The sequence below is a fragment of the Phacochoerus africanus genome, chromosome 15 (assembly GCF_016906955.1).
Source record: "Phacochoerus africanus isolate WHEZ1 chromosome 15, ROS_Pafr_v1, whole genome shotgun sequence".
Classification (NCBI taxonomy): Eukaryota; Metazoa; Chordata; class Mammalia; order Artiodactyla; family Suidae; genus Phacochoerus; species Phacochoerus africanus.
The window spans coordinates 88,050,058-88,073,592 of record NC_062558.1 but is presented as its reverse complement, the minus strand read 5'-3'; the positions used below and the strand labels follow the sequence as shown (position 1 = coordinate 88,073,592).

The 23,535-nt window shown below is 52.3% G+C and overlaps 1 protein-coding gene across 2 annotated transcripts in view; it reads left to right on the top strand.

Annotated features, from left to right (window-relative positions):
• The first annotated feature begins 6,989 nt into the window (after positions 1–6,989).
• Positions 6,990–23,535, top strand: part of GRID1 (glutamate ionotropic receptor delta type subunit 1) — a 686,225-nt gene continuing 669,679 nt past the window's right edge. For both annotated transcript variants that reach the window (XM_047761781.1, XM_047761782.1), the window contains exons 1-2: positions 6,990–7,168; positions 9,387–9,542. In XM_047761781.1, the coding sequence (XP_047617737.1) occupies positions 7,090–7,168; positions 9,387–9,542 (235 nt within the window). In that variant the 5' untranslated portion in view covers positions 6,990–7,089. The remainder of the gene's footprint in view (positions 7,169–9,386; positions 9,543–23,535) is intronic.

Sequence of the window (23,535 nt, the reverse complement as noted above, 5' to 3'; positions counted from 1 at the left end):
GACAGAGAAAAATCAATCACAATTTCATTTCATTGCTGCATAAAAGAAGAGGTTTACAGGCAAGAAAAATTGCTCATGGAAATGGGTGTGTCGGTGAGCAGGGTGATCTGATTCGTTAGGGGTTGTGTCTAGCTGGAGACCTGGGTCTGGGATGGAATTATGTACCAGATGAGCCAGGGCTCCAGGCAGATGCAGTTCCTCTAGTACTTGACCCTTGGGGAGGTGGGGGCTTAGCTCTGAGAGGCTTCAGGGTCAGGCCGGCAGGAGCTGCAGGGCTGTGCGTGACTTGGGAGGGGATGAGGTGGGATGGATTGATCCTCTCATATTCATTCCACAGAATGTCTGGAGTCTCCTACTGGGAGGGGTGATAGTTGGATACCCCCTTACAGACAAGTACCTTGGGGCCCCACCTTACCTGTGGTCACCCACAGCTCCATCCCTCAGAGGGCAGAGGATATATGACTAGCTCTGAGTGTTGTATGCAGAGTCAGGGAGGGTCATTGGGACAAAAGCATCACCCCTCTGTCTTGACTCTACTGTGGATCAGTGGTCCCCTCGTTTCCCTAAGGTGCCCACTGAAAACACAGTGGTAGACATGTCTCTGTCTGCCCAGGGCCACCTCAGGCTCCTGCTCTATAGAATATGTCTAAAAAGCAGTGAGACTGGCCTCAGCATCTCCCATTAGGACCATTCTGGCAACTTCCATCCTGGCCCTTCCGCCAACTCCTCCTTCACATCTTGCTGCTCTCCCCTCCGTGTCCCTTTATATCCTTCTAGCTCCACACTTTCACTCCTATTCTCTTTGCTTGGAACGTACACTTTCTCCCTTAACTCAGCTCAAGGTATCAACTCAGGCCTTGTGGAGCCCACTGCAGGGACCCACTGCAGCACATGGCAGGGGCAGACAGAGAGAGGACATCTGGGATGCTCCATGTCCTGGGTCTGGAGCTGTGGCAGTGGCTGATGAGAGTGTGGAGGCCTGAGTTTTGCTCAGGAAAAAGACAGGCTAGAGTTTGTTTCCCTGTTCCTTGTTCCTGCCTGGGGAATTGGGAGCTCCCTCAAGTGCAGAAAGGGCAGAGTTGCAGGGCCCAGGCCTTGTAGCGTGGAAGCCAGAATCCCAGCAGGCAACCTGGGAAGGGTCTGAGCCAGCCTTTGGGCTCAGGAGAGATCGTCAAGGCTGAGGTTTCAAAATTTAGGCTCTCACCAGCAGAACCCTTTCCTCATACATGGAAGCCCACAAGTTCAAGCCTGATGGAGTGAGGTAGGTCTAGGGTCCCAGAAGCCAGCCCTTCCTCTGCAGAACATCCTGGATCCAGGCTGGGGGACACACATGTGGGGGACCACTGCTTTGGGTGGAGGTTGGGACAGAGGCTTCCCCAGGAGGCCTGAGACTGAGATGATGGCTCAGGGTCCTTCCTGAGAACTGAGCCTTCCCCATTCTTGCTGTCCTTTGGCATTTGGTAATGCCTTTGTGCAAACTCCAGCCTGCCTCTCTGAATTTGTCCTCTTCTGTCCTTCTATCCTTTCAGCATGAAAGTCCCAGATGGGCTTGAACTGGTGTTTGGTTCTGTTTACCACACTGCCTGCAGAGCCTGGGTCCAGGGACCAGACCTTTGAGGGTCCAGCTTGTTTTTACAAAAGAAGAAACTTTTGGTGTTCCTGTTGTGACTCAGTGGGTTAAGAATCCAACTCGTATCAGTGAAGATGTGGATTTGATCCCTGGCCTTGCTCAGTGGGTTAAGGGAGGATCTGGCATTGCTGTGAGCTGTGGTGTAGGACACAGATGTGGCTCAGATCTGGCGTAGCTGTGGCTGTGGCATAGCCTGGCAGCTTCAGCTCCGAGTCGACCTGGGAACTTCCCTGGAAAAAAAAAAAAAGCAACTTTTCATACATGTAACTTTTGGGACTATCTTGGTTCCAAGCAGATGGCACACTCTGGACTGGGCCCCAGTTTATTGAACATTTAACAGGGATAAAGAGGGACCCCTGTCCTTATCTAGGGAAATCACACTGATTACCTTCCTCCTCATTAGCCTGTGGGATGTGGTTCCAGCAAATAGAAGCCTCCTCAGTTGGGCTGCTGGGCATGGGCACCTGCCTGTGCCATTGGCAGTGCCCTGGAAAGAGAACTGGAAAAGGTGTGAAGGTTGGGTATGGGCAGGGGGCCGGGGCTTACTACTATGTCCTGCCCTGGAGGCTTCTGCAAGGCAGGTGCAGAGAGGGCAACTTCAGTCTCACTTGCTCAACCGTCAACAGGAGGAAAACCAAAGAGTCAATGAAGAGAAGCCTCAAATAATGGAAAGAGCAATGCAAAAGATTGGTGGCCTGGGAAATTGAAAAGTAAAAACCCATGAGGCCAACCAGAGTAAAAATAAAAATATTGTAATATAAAAGAAGATCAAGTAAAATAAATACAAACAGAGAAACATAAAAATGAGATGAAAGAGGTTGTCGAGAAGGGCTAAGGAAGACAAAGTGGAGTTGGACAATTAACATACAACAGAAGACCAAAGGCAGTGATTGAGGGAAAGGATGAATAAGCAATATATACATATATATTTTTAAGAAAAATCCAGGGAGTTCCCATCGTGGCTCAGTGGAAGCAAATCCGACCAGCATCCATAAGGACTCAGGTTCAATCTCTGGCCTTGCTCCTTGGGTTAAGGATCCAGCATTGCCGTGAGCTATGGCTCCTTGGGCTTGGATCCTGCGTTGCTGTGGCTCTGGTGTAGGTTGGCAGCTATAGCTCTGATCGACCCCTAGCCTGGGAACCTCCATATGCCACCTAAAAAGACAGACAGACAGAAAGACAGAAAAATCCAGTGGACTAAGAGAGGAAGGTAGCAATGGGATTTTTTGAACTCAGATTCTGGCAGACTGGGAGTTCCTTGGAGCCCATAGGTGGGGAGGGCCCAGGCCAGAACTGAAACTGCAGGGCATTAAGCTTGGCTCCTTCTAAGATGCTAGCTGACCCCTCCCTGAGAGTTGACCTCAGGCCTTGGGTTACCCTCTTCCTTGTGTTCTCGGGAGAGCTGGTCTTCTGTACCAAAGCCTGCAAAGAATCCCCAAGGCTGGGGTTTTGGTTACTCTAACCAGTAGTAACTTTCCTGCAGGTCTGGGTTGAATTATCTTAGAAATCCTGGGTGGGCTCTGTGCTGAGAAGGGAGGGAGGGAGAAAGGCAGTGTTTCATGGAATAATATCTTGTCTAATCTGGGTGCTTGCTGAAAGGATTGGGGCAGGGGCACTTCTCTAGGGTTGGGCAGTGCTGGTTCTACATGGAGTAGACAGATCCCCAGGGAACGTGCCAGGGAAGCAGGCTCCTGGCAGAGTCAGGATTCCAGTTGGTGCTTTCTTAGTTCAGTTATTGACTGAAGTGAGAAACTAGATGACAGGGAAAGGAAGGTCCGTTTTATGGAATGACAAAACTTTAAAAGACGGTGATTGTGGCTTCCTAGTGGACCACCATATTCTTTTTGCCTTGACATTTCATCTTCAGGTTTGGTGGCAAACTACTGGTTTCCAGTTGTGCTCCATTTGAGATTCCTGATGGATCCAGTTTATCTATTTGCACCCTCCTTTCCCAAGCAGAAAACGGGAATATCATCTTCCCGTAAGGCACAGGGTGCTGAGCCCAGTGCTTGCATATAGTAAATGCTAAATAAATATAGTTAGAATTAGTAAAACCGAAGATCTCTTTAGAAAAAGCAATTACGTGTTGGCTGAATTCTATGTAAATGAAGGATTTTTTTTGACCCAGTTTTGATTTCTGTGAATATATCTTTGTATAGTGAGGAGCAAATGAGGAGGACCTAGTCCTGGTTCTGGTAACTCCCCTGGTGCCTTGGGCAAGTTACTCCTTTCTCTGTGCCTCCATCTTCCCCTCTGTAAAGTAGGTTTGCCTCCCATGACCCAGGGATTGCTAATCTCTCTGTTCTAGCCAGGTTATTAAAGTCAGGGTGAATTTGCTCATCAGGTAGAGCTGCTTCCTCAGGAACACAGATTGGGGGAGGCAGATTTTGCAGTCCCAGAGGCTATTGGGGTTTAAAGGGATCGGGCTGGCTGGGATCAATAAGTAATTAAGGTTTTGATAAGCCTGATAAAGCCCCAATAAACTAATGTCTTTGGGACCTGGTAATCCCAACTTCAGATGGCAGAGAGGATTATAATAGTCTTGCCTAGAGAGAGGTGGGCCTTGGGCCCCAGTAATCTCTGGACCTGGCTCCCAGCTCTAGGAAAAATAGGACCTGTACAGAGTGCCGCTCATGGCCAGTCAAGGAGTCCCTGGGCCATTCTAGTCTAGCAGGGGAAACTGGCATGGCTTGGGAGGGCAGGAGGATGAGCATTAGGAGATGAACATCTTGGGATGGTGAAGGACCCACATTATGGGAGATGGATGGGAAGGCCAAGCCCAGAACAGGAGTGAATATGCCAACATGAGTCATAGCCCTCAGGTTCCACACTAGAGGGACCTCATCATTCAAACTAGAAACTAATAGAAGTCTCCCCCAAACTGTGTGCACTTGTAAACTGACTTCTTAATATTTGGAAGGGGACCTAGAGTCTTGTCTCACTGCCATCATGCTACCTCCACCTAGCCTAATAAATACGAAGAGAAACTTCTTAGAAGTTTTACATGCCTACTCTAACATAGATCCAAACAAGTGTGTTTGGGGATTCCTGACCCTGTGGCTCTTGACCTCAGGTGTAAGCCCCTATAGGGTGAACAACCATCATCCTTCACAGGTGGAGACAGTTGCCATAGGAACCAAAGTGTTATATAATATACCCATTCTTCATATCCCTTCTCACCACAACTTTTCAGCTAGTGATTGGAGAATTCCAGGAAAAGAGAATGGAGGTATGGGGTGAGGGCTGTAATAGACCCGGGTGGGACATGCTTTACAATTCAAGGCCCTTTTGATGGGTCTCTTGAAGAGGTGTTTTTGTGTGGGCACCACGCCCAGCAGGACAGCTCAGATTCCTGCAGGCGTGGTCATTGTTCTCTTTCTGCTCACTGGCCCCCTCATCCTGGAAGTCACCTTGTGAGCCCATGTGGTTGTCCGCTATTTCTCCAACCCAGCGTCTCCTCTCCCCTGGGCTGTTCCAGCCCAACTGAGTCAGCCACTCAGCCACTCCAAGAGCTGCTTCACTGCTCTCCCAACCTGCGCTGGCTCCCTCTGCACAGCACCCTCCCCAACCTTACCAAACAAAATTTGCCAATGACTTCTGTGGCAGGCAGCTTGGGACATGGACACGCACACACAAACACACACTTACACTAAATTCTTTTTCTTCCTGTCTTGGCTCGCTAACCAGCATTCAATGCCTGGAAGCCTCCTTTCCTTCTCCCTTGGTAACCCTCACTCAGCCTTTAGAACTGTCGCCTCCTCCAGGAAGCTATCTCCTGATTCTTCCTCCCAGGCTGGGTCACAGCCCAGGATGCATCTGTGCATACATAGCTTATTCAGGGTCCTTTGCCACATCTTTTAATGATATGTTTGGTGTCTGCCTTTCCTCTGAGCAGGGAGTTCCAGGAAAGGTCTGTTGAGTCTCTCTGAATGCCTCCTGCCCAGCTCTTGTCCCTGATCACGTCAGGGGCCTTGCGTCCAGGCCATGGACTGGGTCGAGGGGCGCTGCCGGGCTGGCGGGAGTGGCCCCTTGCATGAGGCTCTGCCAGGGCGCGCCCAGACCGAGATTCCGAGGAATCCCGGTCTGGGAAGGCTCGGCTGTCTCCCTGAAATCTTTGGTGTGCCATGTGGAGCCCAGATTGTCTAGAACTTGGCGGGGAGGGTGGCTACGCGTCAGGCTTGTCGCCTCCTCCCAGGCTGGAGCCCAAACAGCTTAACGCTACATCTGGTGGTGGCTGGCGGGAGGCATTCACCGAGCAGTGGAGAGAGCCCCGCTCTGCGCTGGCCGCGAGGAGCGGGCTCTCCGCCCAGGCTCGCGCGTAAACGGCTCCGTGCAGGGTCGGAGTCTGAGCACGCCGGCCACTTGGAAGGCTCCTCACGTCCAGGCGCCGCGGTCACGGATGCGCCGGTTTCCGGCCATGAATTGGGCTTCAGAGTCCGAGCCTCCTGCCCGACTCCCGGCTGAGCCCGGGGCCGCGGGGCGGGGGATGGGCGCCCACCAAAGTCCGTGAGGCCAGCTAGGGTTCCAGCCCACGGCCGTGGCTCTGCTCCGCGACGTTTGGTCGCGGCGGGTTCCCTTTGGTTTCCCTTGCATCCCGGTGCCTGGCTCAGCGTCCCACCCGGTCTCTCTTCTGGATGCCCCTGGGCCGGCTCCGCGAGGGGCTCCCTGCCCAGGGTGGTGGTCATGGCCCGAAACGCACGGTGGCTGAGATCGGCGGGAGCCAGGGGGCCCCTGGAACTCCTGAGGGCAGTCAGAGGCCGACCCTTCTCCATCCTTTCGTCTCTGGTTAGTGGGGGCCGCGAGGCCTGGGGTCTCCAAGTCTGCGCTCCACAGCCGGGGCCGGTCCCCAACGCCCTGCCGGCCTCCGAGTGTCCCTCCGGCTGGGAGCGCGGAGCACCCGGCACCCCCTCCGAGCCGCGAGCGGGAGAGCGCCGCGCGGCGAGGCAGAGGCTCCGCAGTCACGTGGTCGAGAGGAGGGCGGAGGGGAGGGAGGCGGGCAGGGAGGGGAGGGGGAGCGGAGCCGAGGGGGAGGGGGAGGGGAGGGGGCGTCCTCCGCAGTTTGCTCCTCGCTGGGGCTCAGACACACAGCGAGCCCGGAGCCGCCGCGCCGGCCCGGCTGCCGCCGCCACCGCCTCCGCCGCCTCCGAAGCTACCCGAGCCGCGGGAAGGGCCGCTGCCGCTGCCGCGGGCCGCCCCCGCCGCGCCGGCCTGGGCTCGGGCTGCCAGCGCCGCCGCAGCCACCACCGGAGCGGGAGCGGGAGCCCGACAGCGCTGGGCTGGGCTGGGTTGGGCTGGGGCGGGCGCAGGGCGCAGGGGCGGGCGCGCGGGGGAAGACGCACGGGCGGGCTCGGCTCTCCCGGGGAGCGGCCCGGGACTGCACCCGGACCGGCGCCTCCCCGCTCCGCGTTGCCCTCGGCCTCGCCCCGGGCCCGGGCGGATGAGCCGCGCGCCCGGGGGACATGGAAGCGCTGACGCTGTGGCTTCTCCCCTGGATATGCCAGTGCGTGTCGGTGCGGGCCGACTCCATCATCCACATCGGTGAGCGCGGCGGGCTGCGGGGCCGAGGCTGGGCGGGGGCCCCAGCGGCGCGGGGGGTGCGCGGCGTCCAAACTTGGCTGTTCCCTGGGCCGAGGGGCTCGGCGGGCGGTGCTCCCCACGAAGGGCCGCGCCGCGCCGCCCCGCGGAGGAGATGTGCACGGGTCGCGCCGCGCTCCCGCGGGCTCCCTCTGCTCCTCGGGGCTCCAATCCCCCTGCGGGGCCCCGCGGCCTCTGCCGACACTTCGAGCCGCGGCTGCGGGGAACCCGGGGCTAGACGCACGTCCAGACCCACGCCCCTGGCTGGGCTGTCGGTGGTGGGGGGTAGGGCCAGGCGTTAGACGCAGCTCGGAGCCGCGGGGGGCAGGGGGCACGCAGGGCCCGGGGTCTCGCCAAGTTGGCAGGGCAGGCTCAAAGAGGCCCGACCAGAACTGTGCGTGAATGTGGGTGGGTGGGTGTTCTCAGCGTGTGTCGCTGTGTGTGCGCCTGGCACCGTGTTGGTGTCACTGCGAGAGGGCGTTGGGGTGTGTGGGGCCATCCAAGCCTGTGCTGGTGCGTGCAGGACTGTCAGCCTGTTAGAGTGGAGAGTGTCTGTCTGTTTCCCTGGTGTGTGTCTCTGTATCTCTCAGTGTGGGTGTGGGTGTGTATCTGATTGTGGTGATGGCAGCCCAATCCTGGACAGCCCTAGAGTTTTCAGTGGCCAAAGTCTTGAGGGCTGACAGATGGTCTGGGCGGTGGGAGCTAGGGAAGAAGCCTGGGCCACGGTGTTTGGGGCGAGTATGTGTGTGCACTGAACGTGAAGAGACCGATGGAGGGAGAGAACCTAGAGAGGAGAGAAGATAACATAGAGGAGAGGAGGAAGGGGCGGGGGATGGAAAGTGTGTGGGAGTTGGTAGCAGCATGGGAGAAATCCCAAGAAGTTGGGCCAGGTTAGGGAACTGACAGCCCTTGCTTTGGGGAGCCCTTCTGCAGTCGCCTTTCCGGAAGTTGGGAAAGACCAGTTAGCTCAGAGAAACTGGGGGTTGGGAGGTGTGCGAAGGCAGGGATAATGGGACAGGGAGGTGGGGGTAGGAGGGGTGGTGAGGGACTAGGCCTGGGCTTGGTGTGCTGTAATCCGAGGCTGGGGGCAGTCAGCTGGGGGGAGTCGGGCCAGACCTGCTTCTCAATGGTGGATGGGGGTGGGGGTGGGGGGCTTGTGTCTGGCATTCAGCATTGCGGCTCTGGGTGTAGCATGTACGGGACATCCCCTCCTGCCCAGCCCCCAGCTCGGGGGATCACTGGGCCTAGCTCTGGGACTGTGGTGACCCTCAGGGCCTGTTAAGGGAGGAGGTCTCTGGAGTTGTCCAGGCTGCAGGGCTAGGCTCTGGCTAGCTGGACCGATCTCGGCTGCAAGCTTGCAGAGTCGGCCAAGGTGGTGCTAAGAGAGCAAAGGGCCAGCCAGAGGCTGCCCTGGAGGAGCTAGCTGTTCGTGGTTCTAGAAGGCCCTTTCAAGAGCGGCTCCTTCTGGGCTTCTCAGCCTACTGGGTGGAGAAGGCAAGGTGTCTAGGGACATTATAACTGCCCCCCCTCCCCTGCCATTGTACATGGAATAAGAAAAAGTAGGGAGGGATGGAGGGCATGAGGCAGAGCCCAGGGGGCTAGGCTGGGAATGAGCTGCCTGCAATAGGTCATCAAAGGCCCCTGCATAAAGAAGCCCCCTGGCACAGGAAAGCCACCGTGGACTTACTTGCTTAGCTCTATGGAAAGGGGGAGGCCCAGGGCAGAAGAAAGTCATCATTCCATTTTGGGATTGGAGCTAGGGACACTGCCCTGTGGGGGAACTTTCTGGCTCCTGAGAAGGGACTTAGAGCACCATGTTAGGGCATTTAGGTGCTGCCTGAGGTCATGCAAGCTTGGCTCAGTCCATTATGTGGGGGCATGACCAGCACATGAGGTGTTTTGGTTGTGAGACACTAGTGTAACCTGGTGGCAGCATGTGCTATGAGCATGTGTAACTCATGTCAACTGTGTTGGCATATTCGGGGGGAGGGCACATCTCTGTGTTGGTGGATGGAGAGCCTTAAACTATCCTATGAGGCTGAAACCCCAGCCCAGAACTCCCACCACCTGACAACCTGCAGTCCTGCCAGCACCACGACCAGAGGGCCAAGGCTGGGGTGGGGGTGAGACCGGGAAGGAAAGCCCCTCTCTAGGCCTGGTTTTGACCCCTCCTTTCCTCCAGGTGCCATCTTCGAGGAGAACGCGGCCAAGGACGACAGGGTGTTCCAGCTGGCTGTTTCCGACCTGAGCCTCAACGATGACATCCTGCAGAGTGAGAAGATCACCTACTCCATCAAGGTCATCGAGGCCAACAATCCTTTCCAGGCCGTGCAGGAAGGTGAGTGGCTGGCCGCGGTGCCCAGGGCTAACGGGGGCCAGGGCCTGCTAGGCGGCGCAGCACTGGAGACCCGCGGGGTTGCGATGGAATGGGCGGGCGGGGAGGCCCCTAGTGCGGCTGGGCAGTCGCGGTGCGCGCTCCCTCCCCGGCCCACCAAAGCAATGGAGCGGGGGAGTGCTCTGCGCTGCGGGGCTGGAGCGGAGAGCGTGTGAGCAGGCGAGCTCTGCAAGGGCTCCTTGCTGGGCGTGTCGCGAGCTTGTGCGGCTCCTTTCCAATTCGGTGGGCGCAGGCGTGTGCGGCTCAGGGCAGTCTTTGTTTTTAGAGTGTTTGTGGGTGGGCGTGTCTGCATTCGGAGTACCAGTGTTGGGGTGCCTCTCCTGACCTAGATGGGCAGTGTCGTCTTCGCTGCCAACCGAGGAGCTTCTGGCGCCCAAGCCCTTGGTCTCCAATCTCTCGAGCCCAGCCCGGGACGCGCGGCATTTCGCGCCTCGCGGTCCTTCTGCGCCTTGACTCGCGTTTCTCCACGGCGCTCCTCCTCCGAGTTTAGAGGAGCCGCTCTTTATCGCCATCCCCCGCTGTGGGCGGAGGCACTGCTGCCTGGGCCGGAGGTGGGCGCTGTTTGACCAGGAAAGGAGCGGAGTTGGGCCAGGCCAAGATGCGGGGAAATCCTCACCAGTGCTGGGTCTTGGTGTGGTCCGCAGCGCAGCCTCTCCCTTGGGCCGCAGGCTGGGACAGCAAGAGTGAGACGGCAGCCGCCCCCCCATTTTCCTCTTCTGCCTCATTCACTCCCCTCCCCCCTGGCTTGAGTCTGGGCTCTGGGATTTGGGTTTTTCTCCCAGAATGCCTGCTTCCTCATTAGGGACTGAGTCCCTCTCTGCCCCTGATATCTGCCGGGCCGGCGTCCCTTTCCTCTCCTCTCCCTCATATCCATGGGTTCTCCTAGTTCCATATATCCATGGGTTTGACTTTGAGGCCCTCTGTTGAGGATGGAAGGCACAGCTGGTGACACAGGGTGCAGTGATTCCTCCCAGGAGGAAATGCCAAGACAGTGGGTGTAGGGAGAAGGGGGCTGGTGAGGGCTCCAGGCAAGTTTTTTCTCTCTCCCTTCACCTGCCTCCATCCCCTGGGCCCAGAGACTGCCTTCTGCCATGGGTTATATGTTGGTTGGTCTTCTGGTACCTCCAAGGATAGGATGACTCAGTGAAGGCTCTGGTCTGGGTCCAGAAGGTCAGAACTGGTGCTGGGGAGAGCTTTGTGCTGGAAGGAAGTTTTTTGGGGAGTCTCCTATTCTTGGGTGCAGCAGAGGAGGGAGAAGACCCAGCTCTGGGGCCTGAAGGTCCAAAGGTGTTTTGAGGTGGTTGTAAAAACCTGGAGGTCTTGCAGTGGTGGTGAGTGGGATGAGGCTGGTGTTGTCTGTCATGGGCACTGCTGCTTCCAGGTGTTCCACTGTCTGATGTCCACTGAGCTATGGGAGGAGGAAACCCTGTCTTTCTTTGCTGTCACATCATGCCCTACCTGCTGTCCCTGTCTCGTCCCTAGACTTCTTTTCTGTGTGCCCTCATCACAACTGTTGCACGTACCTGGGGAGGGCTCTAGCTAGGGGAGGGTGGGACCTCCTTAGGAATGACCCTAGCTGGAGTGGGGATCTGACTTATTGGTTACATGCAACAATATTGACACTGCCTCATGCTCCTTTTACACCATTCTCACACACTTGTCTCTGTGGACTTTCATTCTTGTCCTTGAGAGCTGAGGACTTAGCCAGGAAGCACTTATTTCCTGCTCCAGGGAGCTCATGCTGTGCTGGGAATGCCACCTGTGTTTGCCATGGGAGTTTAGCTCTTCCACCTTCTCTCTTGATATACCTTCTTTCCGTTGACTTCCCCTCTGCTGTGCTGAATATTCCATGCTCATTTATTTTGCTCTGAATGATGCTTGTTGCCACCTCCTGCCTCCCCCCACCCCCGCACCCCCAGAAGATCCCTAGAGACTGGAGATAATCTCGGGCAGGTAACACATATGGGTGAACTGGGCAGCTGGGCCCGGAAAGACACGGATTGTGAGGTCTGGGGAGGTCATCTCTGTCAAAAGGAGCAGCTGTTCATAGCTTCAGTTGATTTTGCCATTTGGGAATGAAAATCTTGCTGTTGCAAATGTGTGTGTGTGTGTTTAAAGAGGAGTCCCTAATCTGGACTTTAATGTAAAACCTGATTTTTAACTGTTGTCAACTAATCAAGCAATTTGAACAATACAGTACAAACCTAATAAACCAGAGCTATGGGCCATTCAACCCTCAAGCCTTAATGAAACTTTGTCCTGGAGACACAGGGCTCTGTCCAGGAGCCTTTTCTGGGTCTCAGTTTCTCTGTTTTTATAACTGGAAAAATGTCTCAGGCTCTAAGGATGGCAGGCTGGCACAGTCTCAGATGGGTGTGAGCGAGTGTGTGTGCACATCCAGAGCTAGAGAATTGGATGCTGATAACTGACAGTCTCCATAGGGGAATACTGACCAGATGTTGTTGCATGTGCTTGTTAAAGTTGGCATGCTTCTAGCTGATAAGCTATGTGGGCAGAAATCTACCTGTTATCCCGTGACCTTTGGAAGCCTTGGGATGTTATCAGGGATGGGAGGAGCCAGCTCCTCGGAGGGCCTCAGGGAGTGCAGAGAGAGGCACAGAGGCTCCTTCTTTCTTGCCCTAGCCTTGGCTGGGCAGGCACTCAGCTCACTGGGTGTCCTTCCTTCTGTGCTCTGGTGGGTGCTGTCCATCCCAGGGCTTGGCCCTGCGTGATAGATCATCTCATCTCTCACTGGGCCTGGACAGTCACAGCAGCAAGACATGGGTGGTAGATACAACTTGGATGAGAAAGGAAAGGACTTCTTGGCTGGGGAGTAGCCAAGGATGAGGGCAAAGGCAGACTAGGATTCAGGCTCCATCAGGGACTAGATGTGCCCCCAGTGGTCCCCTCTCAGTGGATTTGGGAGTGAAGTGATGCCGACCCATTTTGGCCTAACAGGTAGTGCCGTGCAGGGATAAGAGCTTCGTTCCTAGAATCCAAAACACCAGGTTTGCATCTTGCTTGCCTCTCATGCAGTATGATCTTGGGGGAGGCCTGGCCCTGTTCTGAGCTTCTGTTCACATGTCTTTTATTTATTTATTTTTTATTTTTTAATAATTATTTTAATTTTTCCATTATAGCTGATTTTGTAAAATCCACTGTGTGTTCTGTCAATTTTCTACTGTACAGCAATTTGACCCAGTCACACATAAATGTGTACATTTTTTCCCTCACATTATCATCCTCTACCGTAAGTGACTAGATATAGTTCCCAGTGCTAAAAATTCTATCTTTTATTATCCTTTGGAAAGCAAAACTTAAATGTGCACATTCTGAGAAAAGTCTGAGGGCTCAGTAGTCACAGGAATCAGGTATTCTTAAATTTCAAATATGAGGAAGAAAGGGAGTTCCCGTCATGGCTTAGTGGAAATGAATCTGATTAGGAACCGTGAGGTTGTGGGTTCAATCCCTGGCCTCCATTAGTGGATTAAGGATCTGGCGTTGCTGTGGCTGTGGTGTAGGCTAGTGGCTACAGCTCCGATTCTGTCTCTAGCCTGGGAACCTCCATATGCCACAGGTGTGGCCCTAAAAACACCAAAAAAAAAAAAAAATTCAAATATGAGGAAGATGAGAGAAGATCATGTTCCATGTTTTCAATATTCGCTTATCTGCAGAACTGTCCCCCCCCCCAATTCTTCCATAGGAGCCCATTATGGAAAGCAGGATAAAGGGGCATTGCTCTGGCTGAAGAAATGGACAGAGGTGGATTGAGAGGGAGGGGGAAACGGAGACCCCATTCTTAAAAGGCGCACATGGACTTTCACGTGCACTGGGTCCCAGGGCAGAGCGAGGTCTCCATGGGAATCTGGGTCAAACCTGACTGCAGTTCTTGGAGGACATCCTGGGAAAACAGGGGTGAATGTGGCTTGTTGTGAGGGAAGGGCATTGAAGGCAAAGCTCTCGGGAATATTCAGCAGCTGGCTTGCTCTGGAGGTGGCCATTTTGGGAAAATCTGGCCCCACCTGTCAGTCAGTGCTGAGAAGCCCCAGGGCAAACAACAGTCCAGGTGGGATCACAGCCCTGCCCTTCAGTAAACAGGCTATCCAAAGACCCCTCAGGCACACAGCTGCCTCTATTACCATCCAGAGACTAAGCCCCACCCACCAGAGTGATAGGAATCAGCTCCACCTACCAGTGGGCAGGCATCAGTCCCTCTCATCAGGAAGCCTACAGCAAACCCCCATGCCGACTTCAGCCACAAGGGGGGCAGACACCAGAAGTAAGAAAAGGCTACAACTCTGTTATCTGTAAAAAGGTCACCACACCAAAAACCTATAAAAATGAAAAGACAGAGACCTATAACTCAGATGAGGGAGAAAGGAAAAACCCCAGAAAATCAGCTAAGCGAGGAGGAGATTCTTAGCCTCCAGGAGAAAGACTTTAGACTGTTCACATGTCTTTTAAAAGGAAGCAATCACAGTACCTGCCTCCAGGGATTATTGTGAGGATTAAATGAGATGAGACATGTATGAATTGTCTGTGGAAGGCCTGTGGTAGGTGTTCAGTAAACACTAATTCCCTCTCTGTTCCTCCACCAACTGTGAAGCTGTTTCATCTTCTCTTGAGGCTGTTGATATTTTCAGTGGTATTGTTGCTTAGGTGAGTAAATTCCTTGAGAGCGGACCCTAACTGACTTTTTCATTTTCAGCTCTTTACTTAACTTTTTCCCTCCAGATTATAAAAGAAATGCCTTGCTACAATGAGCATGAATTAATTTAAAAATGTAAAAAAGGAGAAGGACAATGCATGCTCATCATGTACAGTGTAGAAGGTACAGGAAAGCATCAAGAGACAGAGCAAGATCATTCAGAATTCTACCACTGTTATTTCCTTCTAGTCTTTTTTCACCTAGTGAGTTTCATGAATACAGGGAGCACCCATTCTGTTCAGTTGTATATTTTGTTTTTTTTCATTTAACATATCATTGGCTTTTTCTGAAATCACTAGGAACTGTTTGTAAACATTACCTTTTTTTTTTCTTTCTTTTTTTGGCTGCCCCGTGCCATATGGAGTTCCAGGGCCAGGGATCAGATATGAGCTGCAGCTGTGTGACCTGTGCCGCAGCTTCGGCAATGCCAGATCTTTTAACCACTGTGCCGAGCTGGGGATTGGACCTGCGTCCTGGTGCCACAGAGCTGCAGCCAACCCCATTGCATCATAGCGGGAACTCCTGTAGAAATTACTTTTAATGGCTGCATGTATTTTTCAATATTCAAAATCACTTATTTAAAAAAATTGAAACATTTATGCTGTGATATGCTTAAGAATTTAATGAAGGAAATAAGAAACTCTACTTTGGCTTGTTGGTCCTAAGATGTATACCTGCAATTTCTTCAGGCTGATTTTGTACAAGCTTCTTACAAGCTACTCTTTGAGGCGGTTGGTCAGTTTATGTAAAAGATTGGATCACTTTTAACAAAATATGTATTTGGTGAGGATTTAGCAAATGATAACACAGAAATAATATTTAAATCTCTAAAAGGTTGTATCTTAGATTGAGTTAGCAAAGTCCATATTAACAATAAGTATGAAAATTTGTCTTCTAGATACCAGAAGAGATACTAATTTGTTAAATAAAAAAAAGTTCATATTGCTTTAAAGTGCTTGCTCAAGGAGAGGATTATATAAATGCATAAATGCATAAAAGAACTGGCTGAACACGAGTCTCCTCTGTTCACAGTATTATCTTTTACTGTAAGTAAAAGACTTGAGTTATTGGTTATGCTGTAGATATATCTGTCATAGAGTGGAAAGATAACAATTTAGGGAAGAGGAAGAAAAAAGAAATGTATGTGAGGCAATATTCCTTTTAGTTACAATAAGCACAAAAGTGTTTTAGGAAGGCAAGGTAAAAATCATCCAAGGATAGCTTGGTGTTTGCTGAGGAAAATAATGAAACAATGAAATAAAATGAAAATAAAGCACAGTGACCATCTGTCTGATGGTCTTGGTCACATTATACTGATCACCCCTATGTGGTCCCCCTGCCCCTCGCACTCCATGAAATTTTCTAGATGGTTTCCCTCCCTGAGCTTTGATGCCTCTGGTAGCATCCTTGGCTCCCCTTCAGAATCATAGGTCCCATTGAGGCTGGATTTTTGCAGCCCCTGCTTGCAGACCCACCATTCTCTCTGGGAATGGCTTTATTGGTCCCTGCCTGGGAGACCCCGTCGGCATCTTCCCAAGTGTGATGTTAGTGTCCTAAAAGATCCTTGCAGGCCCACCACCATCATTCCCATCCACTCAACTGCATTATTTTTCTCTCGGCGCTGAAACAGATCTTACCACAGCTTTGCTGTTTGAAAACAGAAATGTATTATCTTACAGTTCTGCAGGTCAGAAGCTTGGCATGGGTCTCATTGGGCTAAAATCAAGGTGTCAACAGTGCTGATTTCTTCTGGAAGCTCTAGGAAAGAATTCATTTTCTTGCCTTTGCAGCTTCCAGGGGCTATCTGCCTTCCTTAGTGCCTGACCCCCTTCCTCCTTCTTCAATGCCAGCAGTGGTGGGTGGGGTCCTTCTTATAGCCAGTTATTTCTGTCCTCACCCCTCCTCCTCCGATTCTTCTGTCTCTCCTCCTTATCCCAGGACCCTTGCTCTGGGTGCACCTGGATAATCCAGTCCTCTCTCTCTATCCTAAAGCCAGCCAATTGGCAACCTTGATTCTCCTTTGTCCTGTAGCCCGGTGTATTCATTGTTCTGGGGATTAGAATGTGGATGTCTTTGTGGGCTATTTTTTTAGCTGCCATGTTGGCACACCTGGGGGTGCCTATGGTAGCCAGTGCACCTTGTAACCCTTTCCTTCCTTCCTTTTTTTTTTTTTTTTTTTTGTCTTTTCTAGGGCCGCACCCGTGGCATATGGAGGTTCCTAGGCTAGGGGTCTGATCAGAGCTGTAGCCACTGGCCTACTCCAGAGCCACAGCAACACTGGATCTGAGCCGCATCTGCAACCTACACCACAGCTCACGGCAACGCTGGATCCTTAACCCACTGAGCAAGGCCAGGGATGGAACCTGCAACCTCATGGTTCCTAGTTGGATTCGTTAACCACTGGGCCATGATGGGAACTCCCCCCTTTCCTTTCTTGTGCCTGGTTGGCTGCTCTCTTGCCTACTGGGTGGCACCATCTTGTTATTTGGCGGATATCAAACTTGCTCTGGAGGTGGCATACTGTAAGCCTGTAGGTCCCTGAGAATTACTTGTGCTCTCCAATGCCACACCAACTTCCTTCTCTGGGCCTGTGAGCTGCTTGTGCCTGAGGAAGCTTCTTAGAGGAATTGGCTTCATGAAGAGCCAGACTGTAAGTCTCTGCCACCATGCGGGCCCATGACCTCCATTTCTTCCAGGCCAGGTTCTTTTTTTAAAGAATTTATTTTGTTGAAGTATAGTTGATTTGCAATGTTGTGTTAATTTCTACTGTGCAGCAAAGTGAATTAGATATACATACATATGTACACACATACATATATATGCACACACACATTTTTTCATTTTCTTTTCCATTATGGTTTATGACAGGATTTTGAATATAGTTCTCTGTGCCATGCAGTAGGACCTTGTTTAGCCATTCTATACATAATAGTTTGCATCTGCTAATCTCAAACTCCCAATCCATTCCTCCCCCACTCCTCCTCCCCACTTGGCAACCACAAGTCTATTCTCTTTGGGAGTCTCTTTCTGTTTTGCAAATAGATTTATTTGTGATGTATTTTAGATTCTGCGTATAAGTGATATATGGTATTTGTCTTTCTCTTTCTGACTTACTTCACTTAGTATGATAATCTCTAGTTCCATCCATGTTGCTACAAATGGTATAATTTCTTTTTTTTATATAGTGATTTTAATTTCTTTTCATTATAGCTGGTTTACAGTGTTCTGTCAATTTTCTGCTATATAGCATGGTGACCCAGTTACATATACATGTATACATTCTTTTTTCTCTCATTATTATGCTCCATCAAAAGTGACTAGACATAGTTCCCAGTGCTACACAGCAGGATCTCATTGCTAAATCCATTCCAAAGGCAATATTTTACATCTATTAACCCCAAGTTCTCAATCCATCCCTCTCCCTCTCCCTTCCCCTTGGCAACCAGGAGTCTATTCTCCACGTCCATGATTTTCTTTTCTGTGGAAAGGTTCATTTGTGCCATATATTAGATTCCAGATATAAGTGATATCGTATGGTATTGGTCTTTCTGACTTACTTCACTTAGTATGAGAGTCTCTAATTCCATCCATGTTGCTGCAAATGGCGTTATTTTGTTCTTTTTTATGGTTGCGTAGTATTCCATTGTGTATATATACCACATCTTCCTAATCCAATCATCTGTTGATGGACATTTAGGTTGTTTCCATGTCTTGGCTATTGTGAATAGTGCTGCAATGAACATATGGGTGCATGTGTCTTTTTCAAGGAAGGTTTTGTCCGGATATATGCAAGTATCATTCTTTCTTATGGCTGAGTAATATTTCATTGTGTATATGTACCACATCTCTATCCATTCATCTGTCAGTGGACATTTAGGTTGCTCGTTTGTCTTGGCTATTGTAAATAGTGCTGCAGTGACCATTGGGGTCCATGTATCTTTTTGAATTATAGTTTTGTCCAGATAAAAACCCAGGAATGGGATTGCTGGATCACATGGCAACTCTATTTTCAGTTTTTTGTGGAAGCTCCATGCTGTTCTCCATAATGGTTGTACCAGTTTGCATTCCCACCAACAGTGTAGGAGGGTCCTCTTTTCTCCATACTCTCTCCAGCATTTCTTCTTTATAGACTTTTTAGTGATCCAGGTGAGGTTCTTCAAATGCTCCTCTTCTCCTCACCCTCCACCCTGCTCACCTAGAGCCTGAGGTGGGATCCCTGCAGAGGTCTGCCTTTCTCAGCTGACACACAGGGGCTCTAGTGGTTGCTGACTAGAATAGGGCTGGGGGTGGGAATCTGATTCCCTCTCTGGATTTCTCACAAGCCTATACGTGTAAGACCATAACTGCCATCTTCCCTCAGCTGAACCACCAGGCTTCAGTGTTTTTGTTTGTTCTAGCATCACTGTTGTGTGTCCAAACACACATATTCTCTCTTTATTAGACTAAATGCCTGTTCTGCTCACATCCTCATATTTAATAGGTTCTAGAGGCTTCCTTTTAGTATCTCTATTGCCATGGCCTTGCCCCCAGATTGGGAGGTTGGACTTAACTAGCAATGAACAGATGAGCCTCTCGTGCCAGGTGTGTGGGTAGGAGGCCCTGGGTCTAGTGAGACACTTGTCCTCATTCTGCCTCTGAGCTGCTGCTGTCCCCACTCCTGGTGGCAGGGGAACTTTAACAAGTTCCTGTCTAGAGCAGCCTGTTGGGGCCATTCCTCCAGGTTTCTCTTAACACTGAGCTAAGGCTTTCCCTTAACACTCAAAGCCACATCTTGCAAGGGCAGACAGGCTCTTTCCAAATTCTTGAAGTTGCCAGCTCAAAAATCCTCTAGCCTTGCCCCCTATGTCAGCCATCTTCTCCCTTTACTTGGCCTTTTCACTACCCAGAAAATACTGTCACCCAAACACTTGGAATACTGAGTCTATACTTCTTGTTCCCAAACCATTTCTAACCCAGTCTGATCCCTGGATATGAATCTTTTTAGACTTGGCGACCCAGGAAGTGCCAGTTTGTTCATACCCTTTGGTTTTGTTCTGTGGGTCCCTTTATATCAGTTGGGATAGGCTAGGTTATGCCATGGTAGCAGAAACTTACCTGCTCATCTCAAACTCCCAATCCATCCCTCCCCCATCCCCTCCTTGGCAACCACAAGTCTGTTCTCTACATGAGTCTCTTTCTGTTTTATCTAGTGACTTAACACAAACTTATCTCCTGTTCTTGCTGCATATCCATCATGGGTCAGCTTGGAATTTGGCACTTTGTGGTGACTCAGCTTGAATATTGCTAGTTGCTGTGCCAGAGGGAAAGAGAGCTGTGGGGGGTCCCTGCCTGGATGTGACACATGTCACTTCTACTTATATCTTATTGACCAGAACTAGTCATGTGGTTCCAACCAGTTTTAAGGGATCCAGGAAGCACAGACCTACCATGTGCCTGGAAGGAGGGAGAACTGGAAATATTTGGTGAATGACACGGACATCTACTACCCAATTCATGTCAAAACAGCCCTTTCATTTCCTTAGTGACTCATTAAAACAATGATGGCAACAACAACAAAGAAACACAAAACCAAAAAGAATTTTAGGTCCTGGATCTCGGTTGGATCAAATCCCTGGCTGCCATCAAGTCCCCTTTGCCCTCTTGTTTACTTGTCCCTCTGCTCTGAAAGCAGTGGGTAGCCCTTTTGGGGTAGGGGGCGGTCAGGAAGCCTGGATCCCCAGCCCTGCCAGGCTCTCAGAAGAGAGTCAGTCTTGTGTCTGCCAGTCACATCTCAGAAGACTTGGGCTCAGTGCTTCCTCAGTAATGAGGTGAAGGTTGGTTGGTGTCCAGGCCTGGCTGTTGCTGGCACCAGATGGGGGCCCCCACAGCTGGATTTAAGCAAGTCTGTGCTTCCTGTGGACTCAGCAGGGCTCCCCGTTTGGCACTGGCCCCATCTCCTCTACAGATGCCCCCTGCCCCCTCCCCATGTCCTCCTCTCCCTGCCTCCCCGCAATGCTGTGCCTCTAGCATTGGGCTGGAGTAGAGACATATCTCGGCCATGATGGGCCTGTGACTGGTCCCTTCTCTGAGGTGGCGGGGGGTGGGGCTGGCCTCTGACAGGCCTGAGGCCCAGGAAGGCTGCTGAGTCTGTATCCAATATCCCATCAGTGGGGTTCTCTACAACCTTCCTTCTAGCCTATAAACAGCCAGATTTCTGGCCAGTGGCCACAGGCTGGGGAGAGAGAGACCCAGGGTTCTCCCTTCCAGGCCTGAAGCACAGGCTGTGAATAGATGGGCCTCTTCTATCTGTTTCTGGGCTCAGTGGGTGGGGCAGGCTCCCAGCAGGTGAAGGTCCTCATCCTGTGCTGCACCTCCTCCTCCAGCCCGATCTGGGGCACGTGGCCCTGACCGGCCCTGTCTTCCTAGTTTGCTTCCCTCACATTAGTTCTTTGCTGGATGCAGCAGAGATAGCCAGATGCTGCAGCCCCGTCTCTGCCTGATGTGTGCCTGTTCCCAGCCCGAGCTCAGCCTGGCCCTCCTGTACCTCTGCGTGAGAACAGGCACGGCGCTCACAAGCCGAGTTGGAGGGCCAGGAGTGTTTTTGGTCTTGGGCACAGACTGGGGTTCCCGGGCCTGCTCTGCTCTCTGACTCTTGGCAGGATACCTCAGTCTCCATGACTGGAAGATGGGAATGATGACACAGAGGACATCGCAGCAAGTCAGTTGAGGAAATGCACTAAGATACCCAGCTAAGGGCCAAGCAGAGAGGTTGAGATGGTTGATACAGTGCCAGCTCGAGTGGCCCCAAGGGGCTCTTGGCCTCCTTCCACTTCCTGACCTGGACTGGGCAGGCTTTTCCACCCTCTGCCCCATTTAGGGAGGTTTGGAGTTAATCTCGGCCTTGCTGGGTATCCCAGGAGAGCAGGGAAGCAGGTTGATATTGATGACTTAGCTCATATGGAGGCTGCCTAGAGCCACCTGTGCAGGCTCGGTTTCCAGGAATCTGTGGACTATTGCTGCATGGAATTGCAGTCTTGCTGCAGCCTTGCTGTTCTGAGTGCACAGAGTGACCAGAATCCAGCCTGCCTGGCCCAACCCCTGATCAGCTGGCATAGAGCCCATAACTTGCTCTCTTGGGTGGAAAGGGGTCAGCTAGGTCCAGATTCAAATCCCCGCTCTGTGACTGATTAGTTGTGTGGTCTTGAAAGGTCACTGGCCCTCTCCAAGCCTCAGTTGCAATGTCTGTTAAGTGGGGCTGCCTCTGGGTTACAGTGATGGATCTAGAAAGGTGATATATGCATGTCAGGAAAGAGGCTATTGGCAAGTAGCCATCCACAGGGGTGCCTGGGAGAGGTGCATTGAGCTCCATGCTGGGGTTAAGGGTGTGGGTGGCACCACACAGTATGCTAAGTAGGCATTGGATCTCTCTGGGTCCTGGCCACTATTTGTTCTTTTTTCCCATTCCCCTGCCAAAGGTACATGACACCTCTTGATCTCTGTGCCCTGCCTGGGGGTTCCCAACCTCCAGGTCAGGGCAGAGACGTGGGCTGCATTGGCTGGACACCATCCCCACACCGCCCTTGGCTGGAGCTCTTGGCCCAGCCTGTCTGTGTGCCGGCCTTGACATAGCCTGAGCCCCTGCAGACTCGGCCCGGGCCTGGCCTGGCCTGGCAGGTGTGCTCTCCTCTTCTCCTCCTGCTTGGTGCAGAGACAGAGGCTTTAGGCCATGCCCTGGCTCTGCTCCTGGATTGGGGCTGGGGCCTTTCTGCCATCCTTTTGTCCGAGCGCCCAGAAGCCTGGGAGGAAGTGTAGAACCACAGCCTGGGCACTGGGTTGGGCTTCCAGTGCTTGTCTCACTCAAGTCCTGAAGGGAGTCAAGATCTGATCCCCCAGGCCACCCGCAGGTCCTGGGGTGTCTGCAGTCTTCCCTTTGCTGTGTGTGCTGTCCATACCCTATTTGCAGGAAGGGGCAGGGCAGTGGGTCTTGGCTTTACACACTAGGCCCCCACTTTATGTGTAGCCACAACCTATAGAGCCTTGGCCCTGGATTCAGCCTTTTCTACCCGGGTGGGTCTTTCCTATCCCCATACACCTGTTGTGGACAGGGGTCTCTGTTCCCTTCTTCCAGATGGCCCATTTGTGGCCACCCATGGGAGCTCACTCAAGTTCCGAGGGAGGGGGTGGGGGGTCCTGCGTTGGCAGTCAGAGATGTGGCTTTGCCCCATACCTCCAGCCAGCTCTGCTTTCCCTTCTGTCTGGTGGGGTCCCTGTCCCAGGCTACGGTGGATCCATGGGCCAGCCATGGCAGAACTAGGAGGGCCAGGAGGGGGCTGCCTTATTGGCAAGGGCTCCACGTCCTTCTGGGCAGTATCTGCCCCGCTCTAGACAACTAATTGAATAGAAATCCTCCACGCACTGTGAGGCAGAGCTCTGGCCCCGCCTAATCTCGTTAAGAAGTCCCCTGACAGTCTCATTAGGCGGATGGCTGCTCAGAGGTTTATCTCTGCCATAGGGTGGCCAGGCCCCTGGAGGCTGGACCTGGGAATAGCCCCCACCCCGCTGCCCTCCACAGGCTCAGGCAGAGGTGAGGCTGCGCAGCTCCGCCGGCCACTAGCAGTCCTTACTTAATCGGTTACGGTTTGCTGGGCTTAATTACTTTAAAATTATTAACTCAGCTGGAGAAAGCAGGTGGTGGGGGTCGAGGAAGAAATGCGAGCCTTTTTATGGGGCGTGAGGCTGGGCAGGGCTGATGGGTTGGTTTCCAGCCTGGCCAAGACCACTCTCTGGGAGAGCCCTGGCAGGCTGCCCATCCTGCCTGCGGCCGCCACCGAGCTGGGTGTGGCAGGGACAGGCAAGTGGGCTAAGAGTGCGAACCATGCTATAAGAAAGTGAAGCCAGCCCAGGGTCCATGGGAGCACAGATGTGCTGCCTAACCTAGCCTGACCTTGGGCACAACCATGGGAGGCATCCTGGAAGAGATGATTCCTGACATGCATCTTAACTGAGGAGTGAGGGTTGATCAGGTGAAGAATGGGAGGCAGGCCCTGCAGGTGGTGGAACAGCTTGAGCCAAGGCTCAGAGGTGTGAAAAGCCAAGACCTGTGAGCTGCTCAGGGTTGCTGGGCATAGGTGGAGGAGGAGGATGCTGACAGCTCGCTGGGACTGCAGGGATCTTAGAGCTTCCTTTCTGTGGTCCTGGCAGAAATGGCTCCGGCTCTGGGGCAGGCATATTCACATCTATCTTGAAGAA